Genomic DNA, 16003 nt, shown 5'->3' with positions numbered 1-16003 from the left:
TTTACATTTAACATTCTCATTCCACATGCTACATAAATTAAGTGATCTATGTCGTGTAATGCTAGAGATGAGGTGGTCCATTATCCATATTAGACAGAATTAGTCAAAATCAGACTTATATTTTAGTTGTGCTGAACTACTGATACAAAATATAGCCTCATCTTTTCATCATTCTCCTTGAAAATCTTTACATTATTATCAGAAATTCAGAATGTCGCTCTCTTTGTTCTTAAGCTCAATGTATGATCAACTAGCAACTCGCATTCGATTTTTCTGCCGTGTTGGAATTTTTTCTGTATTGCTGGTACTGGTAGCATCTATAGGTGCACTGTCGCCGGAAGTAGCCTTCTTATGGGCGTCTCATAGTTGCGGGGTTAAAGATTACGTGAGAATTCCATTGGATTTGCCTGGAAAGAGTTTGTGTTTGCCTTCTAATGTGGTTAAGGGGTCATACTTTGATACTTTTGTAGTACTCATATTTGCTCCAATTCTCGTAGCTTTTTCTGGTCTAGTGGTTTTCATCCTTTAGCTTGTCCTACGACTAGTAATAATTGGCTGTGTGGATTTGTCATGTAACGTTTTTTTTTTATCCATATGAGCCACGAAGGCAGTACAAAGTACGAAGAAGGGGAGGGGGATTCGGACCAGCACATCAATCTTAATCACTAGGCCAAGTTATGTAATGTGAGTTGGAAGGAAATTATCACTATTTGACATTGTCCTTTGTTTGATTAGTTTTGAACCAGTTATGAGATTTGTTCTTAATGTTGTAATTTATGTATGACAATAGTCAAGTGCTGCTCAAAATGTTAATACAACAGTCAACTGCTACTATTATTATTTGTGCAAAGAAGGTGAATGACAACTTTGTAGACTATTTGTCCTATCTAGGATGGCAATCCAGTCCGAATCCGACCCTAGTCCGTTCCGATCCGAAGGAAAAAATCCGAGTTGACTCCGACAAAAAGGTAATCCAACTCCGACTCCGTTTAAAAAATCCGACTCCGAGTCGGAGGAGGGTCGGAGTCGGACTCGGACTCAGATTTAAAATCCGACTTTCTATAGGGTCGGAGTCGGATTATGCATAATCCGGCCCAAGTCCGACCCGTTGCCATTCCTAATCCTACCAATTTAATTACATATACTTTGATTTTTATTACAAATATACCACTTGATAGTGATCTACGTTTTATCGAGGAAATTACTTGATAGGAGTTCTACTCATTGTTAGAAACTAAAATATCTAACTACATAATGATAAGGGAAAAAAAAAAGCATAGCAAGACATCCTAGTAGTTGCCTAATACTCCCTCCGTCTTTTATTAGTTTACCCCTTTTGACTTTTGACACTATTCACATACATGACTTTGACTATCTTTTGTAAGTTATATTTAAGGAAAAATATAGTCATGTGAGATCTTGTTGGATTCGTCTCAATGTGTATTATCCAAATATCAACTTTTTGTAATTTTTGCTTATCGAAAATTAAAAATATTAAGGTTCAAATTAGTATCTCGGCAAATGTGCCCCAAAGAAAGGGGTAAACTAATAAAAGACGGAGGGAGTAACAATTAATTGGATCCTTCATTTTTGTAATTCTTTTGGATATGTGCCTTGTAAATACATCTACACTTCTTGTGAGAGCTTTGTCTCCAATTAGATATATCCCGGCTCATATCTAAAGCAGTTGGAATCTAATAAACTCTAAATTACCATACTTATTTTCAACATCAAAAAATAAAACCAACTGGTGCGGAATAATTAGACATATTAAAACCAATATTAGCTGTCCTCGAAATTCTTTATAACAACTTGAAGTATGTATCATAGTTTCAGTAAGCTTGGATTTAGAACAATACTCTTGATAATTTCAAGTTGCAAACTTACACTGTAGTTGTGGGCTGTGGCCAAGTTGCCTCACTAGTATTTAGTTGACTGTTGAGATTTGAATCCTTCACTTTCTTTCTTGCCTGACCTGTATTTTATGTTGTTTTTTTTTTGGACAATTTTAGACTAAAAAAATAAAGAGGCATTTGGTCCGTGGGCCATATAAGCGGACTCGTGCCGGGATGGGAGAATTAGTTCTATGATAAATGCCGCACAGGTATCAGAAGGAAATTAAAAAAAATGTAAAAAAAATTAGGTTGGTCCGTGGGCCATATAAGCGGACTCGTGCCGGGATGGGAGAATTAGTTCTATGATAAATGCCGCACAGGTATCAGAAGGAAATTTAAAAAAATGTAAAAAAATTAGATTGGCGTCGCCCGGGTTCGAACCGGAGACCTTCAGTGTGTTAGACTGACGTGATAACCAACTACACCACGACACCGTTGGCAACTTGGCATATAATCATTAATTCATTGCAAAATATATTCCATCCTACTGGCAGCGGATATATTTTGATTTCTCTTACGAAAATGATGTATCCAAGAGCATGTGACTATGGACGTCTCACATAATACATTAAACATCAACTCTATAGGGATATGAAACGGATCTCTAATCCTGTATTACTAATAACTAATTTAATTTTTTTATTTAAAATGGTTGAAAAATGAATTAACTTTCTTAGATACTTCAATGTAGTTTTCATTTTTAGCAACGAGACAATTTAGATTTAAAAGAATATATGGTAAAGATATATTAAAGATATATCAAGGATAAAACTAGAATAAGTTATGAAATATATATGAAAAAAAGTACATAGATTAGTGGCAAAAATTTTAGATTAACAAATGTATTTTCCATCTAAACTCAAAGAACCTAAAAATAAGAAAATAAAACATATATGGGGCCCTTAAAAATTGGAGGTCCTGAGCGGTCGCTCACTTTGCTCATGTGTCTAAGACCCCTCTGCATGTGAGTTATGATCATGTATCAAATAATACTTTTTTTTTATGTTATGTTGTGTTTTAGTTAGATATATCGCCATAATTCCTGTGCTTTAGAGTCGTATTTTAATTAATATGCAATAGAAAGGGAATGAATACATATAAAGTAGGAAAATAGTAACAAAAAGTAATTACCTTTATTGAGTATTTAGTTTGCAAATGAATGAAAATGAACGGTAACCATTAGCACCAACTAATATATTTTGTTACTTGATGGGAGGGGAAAGCAACAAATTGATATAATCTATTACCATCAAGTAATGACCGGTAATGGATTGATGATGATTTAAATCAAACAAGAAGAAAAGAAATCGATAATTAACTCCATTTTTTGAATCCCGAAAATAGTGAACCGAACAACTCCTTAGTTTATAAAAATTTTCAAGTAGAAAGTTCATATGTATGCTGCATTTTCCCTTAACTTTTTTAGCAAGATTGTGTTCGTCTTTTGTATGTGGCTTTTCATCAATCTTATCCCCTTTGCTTTTATTTAGCTGTTACTCCCTCTGTTTTTTTATTGTTCTCACTTAGAATCTTGACACTATTCGTACTTAGAGAGAATCTTCTCAATTTTTTTTCAATTTATAAGAAAAAATATAGTCATGTGGGGTCTTGTTTGATTCGTCTCAATTAGTACATTATTAATATTCAATCGTTATAAGTTTTACTATTATATGATAAAAGATATTTAAGTTCAAAAATGTGCATTGGGAGATGTGCACAAAAAAGTGAGAAAGATAAAAAAAAACAGAGGGAGTATATTGTTGGTGCGTGATGCATGTTTTAATTTTACTTATCTTACTACTATTTACCCCCTCGGTCCCATAATATAGTGCTTGCATTTCATTTTGGGTGTCTCAAAATATTGTTCTTGTTTTATTTTTTAATTCCACAATTTCCATTGATGTGCCTAAAACACCATGCAACCATCATTTATTTGCTTCTTGGAAATATTTTTTTTTCTTTGTATATTGAACCTAAGGGTTGAATAAATCATATATTTATTAATGATCTTTCACCCATTATTCACCATTCTCTCTCCTAAAATCAGCTATTTTCCCCCACAACATTAATGGTTTATCATTCATGTTCCATTTACCTTAATTCTCGTAAAAAATGAGAAATAAACACTATATTATGAGACGGAGGGGGTAAATAAGTAAATGATAACAAATATTAATAGGTGGAACATTAGATTTTGGAGTATTGATTCAATTAGATGAATCTAACTTGGATAATTTCATAGCTCCCAACTATAATCCAATCAAGAATCACTTAGTGAGGCGTCGTTTTATTCACAACTTTTTTGATTGAGTATATTCGTTCTGTCCCAAAATGCTTTTATAATTCTTATTTCACATTTTTCACGAGAATTAAGGAAAATAGAACATATTTTGATTTGAATATAATATTTTACTTGTTTTGAATATTAAGGATCGATAGTAAATGATTTTCCTCCTTTTTCTTTTAAACCAAGTTACAAAACAACATTAATTGAAACTTTTTGTATGACATAAACAAAAATATATAAGTTAGGAGAAACATTGGTCCGTTAGAATGGTATATGAATAGTAGAAGTAACGTAATTAGGTTTTCCCCTATCTCCTGGTTATTATAAGGATTTTCTGATCTCGAATTGTAAGACTATATTTGACATCGTTATTTAAGTTGGCTGCATTTTAAAAAAAAGAAAAAAAAGAATGGTAGCAAATCACATTGGCAAAAACAGTTGAATCCTTCAGTTTATTTGTATTTTGTACAATCTCATTTGATACGATATACAATAATAACTTAATAAGTCAATGTATGGCATATTGGCATATAATGGGTGAGATGAGGTTATCCATTACTAATTCTAAATTAAAGAGAACAAGTCAATGTCAAAAGAATTTGTTTGCTACTATTAATTATCAGCTATACTTTTGCTGATCATACAAAAAGCCTTATTCTTGCAATTTCCTTTGAACAAACTTATCATATTATTAGTATGTCTCTCTTTTTGGCCTTAAACTCTATGTATCATCAATTAGCAACTTATTGTGGATCACTCTGCCGTGCTGGGATGTGGGCCGGAGTGTTGGTCGTGGTCGCGGCTGTGGCGGCATTCTCCCCAGAGCTAGCCTTCTTATGGGCGTCTCGTGGATGCGGAGTCCACGGCTACGTGAAGGTCCCTCTAGATTTGCCTGGGCAAAGTTTGTGTTTGCCTTCACATATTGTTAAGGGGTCTTCTTTTGATGCTTTAATTCCACTCATATTTGCTCCTATTATTGTGGCTTGTTCTGGCTTGGTTCTCTCATCCATCGGCTGGTCCTACCACCAAAATTCGGAAGATGTCATTTAGGAACAATAGTAGTTCTTGAGAATTCATTTTGTTACTTTGTTTTTGGGCACATTATTATGATATCCAACACAATTTTGTTTTAGCTATTTGATTATATATGTAGTATTGTGTTTTCTTGCATAGGTTCTAGTTATTACTTGGCTTTTTTTTTTTTACAAAGAGAAATTGTGCATTAATTAGGTGTGGAAGTACAGCCTAATGTTATTGCATTCAAATCTAAACCAAACAAACGAACCTAAATGAGCTTTATGAGCTTGTATATTTTAACTAAAATCAAAATAAGTAGAACTGATAAAAAGTCGTGTAGGAAGGGGGCGTTGCTGGTCATTGTTTGCGATGGTGGATTTAAACTTTGGATGGCTGATAAATGAGGTAGAAGAAGCGAAAGACGTTTGCGGGTTGGACAACGAAGAACCAACGGCGAGCGTCGCATCTCGTAGCATGAGCAATCCCAACAATTTGCTATCGCTTGGGATTCTAGGCTCATGATCTTTATATGAGTCATGTTCGTTGTGACTCATTACTCTCGCTCGACAGGATTTCAGCTTTCTCCAGAAGGTAGGAGAAACGCAGATGAGTGGGCGTGCTGAAAACCATTAGATGTAACAGAGGTGCCGCCTTCGCTTTGAAGTTTTTAAGGCAATGACCATTAAGATCAATGCCAACAAGCTAAAAAGAGAGGCAAACAAGTTGAGCTCTCGAACACACCTCCGATTTATTAATTACCTCTTGAATAATATTGCTTGGACTCACGAGTCACGACTTCAATTTTTCGATCAGCTCATGGCTCACATGTCGATCGTTGAAAATTGAACTTTTTGTTAAATACATGTATTATGATGTCCATCCTACACGGACTAACAAATGCTTTTCGTGATTTTTTCCTCTTTCTTAAGGGTTGATAATTTTTATAGCCAACAGATAAATATTTTGGCATATATTTTTTTTTATATATAAGGTATTGTTTTTCTCTCTTGAGAAACATTACCTCGAAGTGTCTCTTACTATTTGTAAAATAGGCTTATTTCACTTTAATTAATTCTTCCTTCGATTTTTATTAGATGACTATTTAACTTTATTTGACACTATTTATATTACATACACATATGACGTTGATTATCTCTTGTGATTTGTATTTAAGGAAAGATATAGTCAAAATATCAACTTGTAATGTTTTTTCTTGTTGATGATGAGAGTTATTAATGTTCAAATTAGTGTCTCGACAAATATGATTAAAGAAACAAATCAACTAATAAAAAATAGATAAAATATGATCAATGAAGATCCATCATCCATGTTAACAAACTCAGTATAACCATTAATCGTCTAATATTCAGTAGTAGTAGTGCTTCGAGCCTTCTACTATTACTTTTCTTGGCAATATATGTTAGGACTTACGTGATGTTGTACTCAACTATTGATTATCAACTTATTTATAAAACAACCTTATTATACTTCCTCCGTTCCAAGATAAGTGAAACACTTGTCTCAAAAAGCTCTCACATAAATGAGAGAAGCGTTTCACTTATTTTGGAACGGAGGAAGTATATTTTTACACAATCGTCACTATTGACCAGATGAAAAAAGTAGTATTATGAATGATAACCTCAATTAAGGCCACTCCATCAATGCTAATATAAAATAGTTGAGCTACCACAAATTTTTTTTGTTTTTGATATCACTACTTTTATTTATCTTCTGTCTAATATTAATTGGTGTTAAACGAAAATCTTTTTTAATTACTATTCCCCATAATATTGTTTACTTTTTCCTAAATTTGGGACCAATTATGTTTGGATGAGTAAATTTTCTCCGCACGCAGTCCAAAACAGAAACGCGTTAGTTTAATTCTAGTATTTGTGCTATCTTTGCATTGAGGGTCCATAGCTCAGTGGTAGAGCATTTGACTGCAGATCAAGAGGTCACCGGTTCGAACCCGGTTGGGCCCTTTTTTGGGTGTGATGTACTCACAAATACCACATCATCCAGTATGCCATGATATCAAATTATTGGAGTTTTGCACTTCATGGAATGATAACTATATCTTTGTTGCAGTTTACATGTAAATATGAAATCCTATATTGAATTAATATCTTTGCTGCGATTTGTATATAATGGAGGAATAAGGAGTTTTATTTATATAAATAGTTTTGGATAATGAGCTATTTTGCCGTTGATTATTAGTTGTCCTGAACGAATTTCGATTCTTCCATCAGTTTTGCCTCAAGCATCACAATCATTGAAAATCAATGACATCCTAATAAAGCTTCTTTAGTTTTTGTTTGTTATGTTTTATGTTTGGTTGTAATACCATTAGAGTGTACTTCCTTATTTAATTAATAATGCACATTTTCTCGTTGTCAAAGAAATAACTATATATCTTAAATGCAAAAGAAATACCAATAATCATAAAACAAATACTATAAATTCTTAATTATTCTCAAAACTCATTACAATAATGTCCTAACAACAATGTAGTAAACTTCCCAAATCATAATGATAGAATTTCCTTCCTTACATATGGCATGACTCATCCATCACCAAACTCACAATTTTTTCACCCTCTACCAACAAAATAATACAATTTCTTTCAATGTTAGGAAAACCCCAAAGATCTAAGGAGTAAAGCAGAAGAACTCACAATAAGAATAGAAAACAAGGTTGGGATAAAAACATCCAAGGAAGATCTCTTCAACATATGAGCAGGTAAACATATTCTTTCACCAGACAAATCTAACGGGATCCTCACATATCCTTCAATAGCACACGATTGCGAGTAGGGCGAAGATAGCGAAACAACTGACATGAAGGCTAACTCAGGGGTTAAAGATGCCACAACAACTGTTAAAATCAACATTGATGTCCATGTTCCCACGTAACAAAGTGTGGATCTTAAAGTTGCAAGTTGGTGGTATATTGATATGATTATCTTGGCTAGAGACATCACTATTCACTTGATACTAATGTATTATTTTTCTTAGGAGAAACAAGTAGTGAGAATTGGGAAATGATAGCAATTTTGTTTGGGACAAGAAAGAGCAAATAGGAGGTCTTTTAGTTGAGGATGAGAAAACTCCCTTTGGATGTAACATGTAATGTATGAGAGATTTTTGTTTGAGTGAATGTGGTTTCTCATGTATGTATAGCTTGCCTCATAATCGTTCTTTTTTTTAAGTGTGAATATGCGAGACTTGAAATTTCTATAGACTCCTTTCATAACATTTTCATAATTGATAGGAATCTCTTTATCTTTCTCCCTACTCTTAAATACCTGCCCTAATAAAATAATTGTGAGAATTAAGGTTTGGAAAAAGATCTTACTTTATCCTTACTATTAAAAAAAAAATGAAAAAAGAGCTTTCAAGGAATGTCGACTTTTTTTTTAAGGCATTTTACTAGAGAGCGAGTGAAGTTGCATCATATACAAAATATTATTTGATTTACAAGACAATTATAAGCTACCAACTACAATATGACGAGGGATGATAAACATCTAACAGTTAGATGTGTTAGATATAATTAAGTTTTCGTGTAACAAATATTGTTTGTGTATGTAAATATATTGTTTGTAATTTCCCAAACTCTATTTATTTCTGCTCTTAATTTCTTTAAAACAATTGATGTGGTTTCTCATGTATGTATAGCTTGCCTCATAACCGTTCTTTCTGTAAGTGTTAACATACGAGACTTGAAATTTCTCTAGACTCCTTTCACAACATTTTCATAATTGATTGGGATCTCTTTATCTTTCTCCCTACTCTTAAATACCTGACCTAATAAAACAATTGTGAGAATTAAGGTTTGGAAAAAGATCTTAATTTATCCTTACTATTAAAAAAAAAATGAAAATAAGAGCTTCTAAGGATTTGATTTACAAGACAATTATAAGCTACCAACTACAATATGACGAGGGATGATAAACATCTAACAATTAGATGTGTTAGATATAATTAAGTTTTCGTGTAACAAATATTATTTGTGTATGTAAATATATTGTTTGTAATTTCCCAAACTCTATTTATTTTTGCTCTTAATTTCTTTAAAACAATTGATGTGGTTTCTCATGTATGTATAGCTTGCCTCATAATCGTTCTTTTTGTAAGTGTTAACATACGAGACTTGAAATTTCTATAGACTCCTTTCATAACATTTTCATAATTGATAGGTATCTCTTTATCTTTCTCCCTACTCTTAAGTACCTGACCTAATAAAACAATTGTGAGAATTAAGGTTTGGAAAAAGATCTTACTTTATCCTCACTATTAAAAAAAAATGAAAATAAAAGCTTTTAAGGAATGTCGACTTTTTTTTAAGGCATTTTACTAAAGAGCGAGTCAAGTTGCATCATATACAAAATATTATTTGATTTACAAGACAATTATAAGCTACCAACTACAATATGACGAAGGATGATAAACATCTAACAGTTAAATGTGTTAGATATAATTAAGTTTTCGTGTAACAAATATTGTTTGTGTATGTAAATATATTATTTGTAATTTCCCCAACTCTATTTATTTCTGCTCTTAATTTCCTTTAAACAATTGATTCAAGGAGAAGCAAATGCCACCAAAACTCAAAAAGAACAAAAAAAAAAACTACAAAAAATGGCGTCGCCCGGGTTCGAACCGGAGACCTTCAGTGTGTTAGACTGACGTGATAACCAACTACACCACGACACCATTTATAGTAAATTTACCTTCACAAAAGAAATGAATATTTACTCCTTTAACTAAACTTCCCCACTCACAAAATAAACATTTTCATTTTTCAAAGGTGTTCCTTTCTCTAATTCTCTGCATCACTCTTCTTCTTCTCTAACCCAAACCCTAGATCTCTCTCAATTCCCCTCCCTTTTTTTTTCTCTCTCCTCAAAAATCTCTCAACAACAATGGAAAATCGCTTAAACATGTCTCTCGACGATCTCATCAAGATCAACAAAAGCACTCCTAGTCGTGGTGGCGGTGGCGGTGGCGGCGGAAGAGGTAGAGGTCGTTCCGGTCCCGCACCTTCTAGAAGATTCGCGAATCGCGCTGTTAATCGTTCTACTCCTTATTCTATGCCTATGTCTAAGGTTTTGTCCATTTTCTCTCTCCTAGGGTTTCTATGATTTTGTTGTTCAATATCTTTTTTTTTTATATCTGGAATTAGTTTAATTGAATGTGTTTAATTTTTTATATTTTATTTTGATTTTTTAGGCGCCTGATACATTTTGGCAGCATGATATGTTTGGGAATCAAGGAGGTGGAGGTGCAGGTGGAGTTGGAGCGTCTTCAATCGAGACTGGAACTAAGCTTTATATCTCTAATTTGGATTACGGTGTTTCTAATGATGATATTAAGGTATTCTTTTTTCTTATTTTTACTTCTTTTTTATTTTTGTGAAGTTGAATATTGAGAAGTTTGTGTTTTCTATTGTTTATTTTATTTTTCTTGAAATGCGTGGAATGGTAGGGTTTAGTGATACTGATTTTTACTGGCTTGTGTGAGATCTAGGGTTAGGATTAATTTGTATCTTTTAGCATCTTTTGTATGTGGAAATTGGAATGGAAGAAGCTGAAAATAATTTGTTTACTCCCTCTAATTTGATATTAACAAAGTACTAATTGAAACGAATCAAACAAGATTTCACCACAAGATTATGTTTTTCTTATATGTTGAGAATAAGTTGGAAGATTCAATATTAATTCCAAATAGTGCCAAGATTCCAACTAGGAACATGAATCAGGAACAGAGGGAGTATAATGTTCCGGATTATATAATAGCGAAACTTTTTTTCTGTTCCTACTGCTTGTTGATTTAGTTTGTGGGGGTTTGAATTATTAGAGGACTGATATATAATAAGATCACATATATATCTGTTCTGATTTGATAATGCGATACAGTCTGCTCGCTGTTAATCTTGTGTTCGAGCAGTTTACCTGTTAGTTTTAATATATGGATACCCCATTTGTTGATGAAATCCATCCTTCATCCTTGTTGGATTGTACATGAGTTAAGAATTAAGTGTAGTGACTAGTGAGTGTAATTCTCTTCTTTTTTTGGTATTCTTTTAGTTGGTCTTGTGAGAGTTTGTTTGTATGTCATCATGTATATAGCTTCTTTGATCTAGTGTCATTGGATAGAAAAAATAGATTATGCCATACCTAATGTTTTCTTGTTGTGTATCGATCATCACAGGAGCTCTTTTCTGAGGTTGGTGACCTGAAAAGATATGCTGTTCATTACGATAGGAGTGGGAGATCAAAGGTACCGGTGCTTGATATATCTTTTCTTTTCCAGGAATTATGTGTCTACCTGTATAGAAGATGCTTAGACTGGGTTATTATATCAGGGAACTGCCGAAGTTGTTTTCTCGCGGAGGGGAGATGGTCTGGCTGCTGTCAAGAGGTATAACAATGTAGAGCTTGATGGTAAGCCGATGAAAATCGAGATTGTTGGAACAAATATGGCTGCTGCAGGAATGCTTCCTCCAGCTGCTAATGGCATTGGTAGGAATCCACTTGGTCCGAGAAGGTACTTGTTCTTACACGTTGATGTTCTGTTCCTTCTTTCTATGTCTGAACAGTAGGGGTAACATTAAGTTCTTGTCCAATTGTGTGCCTGATTAGATATGCATATGCCATTGAGCTGTTGGTCTATCAAATATAGATGGATGGTACTTTATCTTCTATCATGTGCTCTAAATACTGTATTGTCTTCATGGTGGTGTCTATAAATTTTGCTCTTGTTGGTTTATTTACATCGTGCCATTCCATTAGGTTGCTGTAGTAGTTGCTGTCAGTTTATGTTTTTAAGTTACTATGTTCTGTTATCTCGTCAAACTGTTGTTTGGTGAAGATGCCTTCTTGGTCATACATGATTACGTCCTGATATATCCTTTCTAGCGTTTGTATGTTTGTAAAGCAGTCTGCTGTTGTAGCAGTTCAATGTTTCTGAATTTGCAGAGAACTTTGTGTTCCTTTAATTAATTTTACTTCTTGCTAATCTGACAGTGGTCAAGGAAGGGGAGGTGCAATGGGACGCCCACGTGGTGGCCGTGGTACTGCCAGAGGCCGTGGCAGAGGAAGAGGTCGTGAAGATAAGGTGGTATCTGCTGATGACCTGGATGCTGACTTGGAGAAGTACCACTCAGAAGCAATGCAGACAAACTAAAGCATACTTATGGGTTTTCTTTTACCTTCTCTTGGGTTTTAAACCTATGCTCTTGCAACTGTCGTTTGTGATGGCTTCAACTTGTTCTGTTTATTTCTACCAACATCTTATTTTAGGCAAAGGCAGATAGATGGCAGTAGTTGGATCTTGGTATTGAAGCTTGGGTTTTGTATCCAACTTCATGTGATTGAGGGTAATATATCAATTAATGAACAGCTATGAGTTTGTTACTATTAAAGATATAGATGCTTGTACTTTGTTGTTCCCTATATCTTGCAAAGAAGTGGGATCTTTTTGGCTGTACGAATGCAATGGATAGACACCCTCAAGATGATGAAGGTTCGAACTTCTCATACAGAGAGTTGCTATGCGGTATACAAGTTCTGGTGTTTTGGTTTGGCATTTTGGTATCATGATATGAGGTAGGTCTCTGACATCTTGTGTGATTTTTAATTATCAGTTGGTGCTTAAGCTAACAATAATGCATTTAGCTCCTATTCTTAAGACTTTAAGCTGTTGATACGTGACAGTGATGCCCTATATTTTTATATCCTTGTGTGGAAATTTAAATTCTTATTTGCCTGACCTGTTGTCATGGCAGTTAAATGAATTTTTTCAGATCAATAGCAGGTTTTCTCTGGAGGATCTTGATATTACAAGTTCCTTAGATGCTTGAAACCTGCTCCTGGGCATTGACGCCATGGGAAATCGAAGTTTGAAGAATTGGAATTATGAGTCTTATGTCTGCAATTCTGCTGGCTCATCTTGCTAATAATATAGAGATGGAAGGGGCCAATAATCTGCTTTCATGACATAATTGGTACCTACCCAGTTTATATGTGATCAGCTGACTCAATTTTCTGTGCATGGATTATTTGTACTAGGTCTTGTTTGCATGTTGTTGCTGCTTGGTGGCATTATTTTAGATTCTGGCTGTTCTGACCGGCAATATCATTGGTTTGCAGTTCGGGTTTGTCATAATTTTCACTTATTTGAATGCTCGATGGATGTGTTTGGCATTGTAAATTCTCTCACAACGCAGTTGATATAGCCAGTGTTCTGTAGATGCTTATTTGTCATAGTATATCTCAGAGATGACACCAAAGTTCAAGGGCAGCGGCAGGCTCTGTTATGCTCTGAGTAATGTGACTTTGAGTTTAGAAAGTTGGGTTATCATAGATTCGTAGTGCTATAGATGCAGCTATTTGACGTATTTTCAAGTTTATCTAATAATTTACTGGTGAACGTTTTTTGTTTAATGTCTACAAGATGGTCGAAAGTGTTTATTGTGAGGATTGCTTGAAAATGTGGACTACAAGTCTACAATATTACATATCTTGCAATTTTTACCCGGTTGGGGGGTTGTTTTTAAATTTCTCCTGGTGCAATGCATTTTTTTCAAGGATTTTCTTAAGGGGATCGAGATGCCCTAGGATGTTCCTGGGTGATTTTGAACCCCCGCCCCCCCTCCCCCTCCCCGGTTGCCTGTGCTTGCTTTTTGATGGCTTCTTTTGCACCACCCTTGCTGTGGCTTTAAATGGCTCTAAAGGCCACGTTTTGAGGCATGCGACTGCCTTCATAGGCCTTCTCATTACAAAGCATTTATGTCGGAAAAATAGTGGTAGACTGATGAATAATACTTCCCTTAACCATGGTCTCGAACATAGAAGCCACAATAAGATAGAAAGGAAGAAATAAAGATAAAATAAATTTGTACATTTTTCTGATTCCCCATTTTGCGTATTAGAATTCTTCCATTTACTCATAATTTGTGTTGTTTGAAATTGAAGGAGGTAGTATAACTAAAAAAACAAATAGTTATTTGGATCAATTTATATTTATAAAGGATTTTTTTTACCATAATTACCTTATTTACGCTCTTCTCTATGAGAAATTAGCTTATTTACAAGATATTGTACAAAATTACCTTAGGTTGTAGTTTTTCGGTGAGTAAGATTCATGTGTAGGTCATATGACTTTATATTTTTCTTATTTCTTTTTCTATTTTCGTTTGCTTTCCAAATTGATTTTCCCCTCTTATTTTTCTCTCCTCATTTACACTAAATTTACCGTTGTTTCCTGTCATTTTGTAATCAATTTGCTGAGCAAAAAGGCAAGCAACAAATAGATCACTTATTGTCACTCAATTTGTCTCATTGAAACACCAATGTACCATCATAGGGTAAAGGAGGAGAGAGAAATAAGAGGGGAATTGGTTTAAGAAAAGGATGGAAAAATATAAGGGTAATAAAATAAGGAAAAACAAGCCATGACTTGTAAACGAGTTTACTCACTGGAAAACTACAGTCAACGTCGGGAAAAAAAAAAGATCGTAGTTAACAAAGATAGTTTTGTATAACATTTAGTGAATAAGGTATTTTCTCGTAGAAAAGAATGTAAGAAAGTTATGGATAAAAAAATTCATTTCTAGGATTATTTTTTGAGGGGATTTCCAAGATGCTAGGTTTTAATTGTATGCATAACTAGTTTTTCGCCAGAGCTAAGTTCGACATGTATTATACTATAAGAACATACTCCAATTCTTTATAGATTAAGTTTGAATGTTATATTAATAAAATTCCTAATTAATTTAAGATCTTAACAAATTAGTTGTTATATTGAGAAGACTATCCAACTTTTTACGTTTAGTAGAATTTCTTTTTCCCAAAATATTTCATAAATGATTTTTGCGGGAAATTTTTGATGATAGCATGTTACATGTCCTCTTTGATTTTGTTTTAGTATAAGATAAGTACTAAACAACAGATTTTCTTTTTGGCAACCCAAACTAAAAGAAAAGCCTAAAAAGTATTAATTAAGGCCGAATTGAGGCCTAGTGAATCTTCCATAAAAAAAAAAAAAAGCCTAGTGAATCTTAAACAGAAAGTTACTGATTTCATTTTATTTGCACTAGTTAAGTATGGAACATAAAGAACATAAGGAAAAATATTTATTTAAGGCATGGTGAATCCTAGAGAACAGTTACTGATTTCATTGTAACTGAATTACTTATGGGAAGATTCATTGAAAAACCGATAGTACTAAATCAGAAACTCAGCTTTGGAATATAATTTCCTTAGGTAAAATGACGCATGGGCAGGTTTGAAGTATATATAAGAAATTTCCAAAACCTAAGATATGCACAATTGTGAAGGAGAGTATATATATACTCATATATTCGTTCATAAACAAATTATAAAAAGTTGGAACCCCAAGTCTCCAACAGTACATGGTTATGGGCAGTCAAATGAATCAAATAGTGATTGTCATTCTTTCTTTTTTGAAAAAACAAATAGTGATTATCATTCTAGGTTTAGCAGTACTAATTTGTTTACTTCTTTTGTGCAATTATGTGTGCAATAGACTACATAAGTCAAACCCAATTGCTAAGTCAAACCCAATTGCTAACTCAAACCAGCCATCAACTCCGTCATCGAGCTCAGCTGCCACCACTTCTCAAGAGCATCCACCATCACCCCCGGCGACAACAATCATATTGCGTGACGTAGAACAGATCATTATTCCATCAACAAGCTCAGGCTGGATATATTAATTTTATTTCGGCTAATAAAGAATTTTGTGTCAATTAATAATTCCAATCCTTAAGATAGAATTGT

The 16003-nt window shown here is 33.8% G+C and overlaps 1 protein-coding gene and 3 non-coding genes across 5 annotated transcripts; 2 read left to right on the top strand and 2 right to left on the bottom strand.

The window, feature by feature from the left end:
• Positions 1 to 2255: 2255 nt before the first annotated feature.
• Positions 2256 to 2329, bottom strand: TRNAV-AAC (transfer RNA valine (anticodon AAC)). The gene has a single exon. It is a non-coding gene; the product is annotated as a tRNA-Val (tRNA).
• Positions 2330 to 7109: 4780 nt separating this feature from the next.
• On the top strand, positions 7110 to 7181 carry TRNAC-GCA (transfer RNA cysteine (anticodon GCA)). Its single transcript has one exon. It is a non-coding gene; the product is annotated as a tRNA-Cys (tRNA).
• Positions 7182 to 9840: 2659 nt separating this feature from the next.
• TRNAV-AAC (transfer RNA valine (anticodon AAC)) lies at positions 9841 to 9914 on the bottom strand. The gene has a single exon. It is a non-coding gene; the product is annotated as a tRNA-Val (tRNA).
• Positions 9915 to 9988: 74 nt separating this feature from the next.
• LOC104900154 (THO complex subunit 4B) lies at positions 9989 to 12655 on the top strand. 2 transcript variants are annotated; one of them, XM_019251024.3, is made up of 5 exons: positions 9989 to 10306; positions 10452 to 10574; positions 11412 to 11480; positions 11566 to 11747; positions 12227 to 12655. In XM_019251024.3, exons 1-5 carry the CDS (start codon positions 10124 to 10126, stop codon positions 12384 to 12386), a joined length of 717 nt encoding a protein of 238 aa, XP_019106569.1. In that variant the 5' UTR covers positions 9989 to 10123; the 3' UTR covers positions 12387 to 12655. The 2 variants fall into 2 exon arrangements, with proteins under 2 accessions (XP_019106569.1, XP_010685814.1); XM_010687512.4 differs by having other exon boundaries at positions 9993 to 10306; positions 10431 to 10574.
• Positions 12656 to 16003: the final 3348 nt, after the last annotated feature.

The sequence above is a fragment of the Beta vulgaris genome, chromosome 7, assembly GCF_026745355.1.
Source record: "Beta vulgaris subsp. vulgaris cultivar EL10 chromosome 7, EL10.2, whole genome shotgun sequence".
Lineage (NCBI taxonomy): Eukaryota > Viridiplantae > Streptophyta > Magnoliopsida > Caryophyllales > Amaranthaceae > Beta > Beta vulgaris.
The sequence above is the reverse complement of the archived record's forward strand: the minus strand, read 5'-3'. Positions and strand labels throughout refer to the sequence as shown.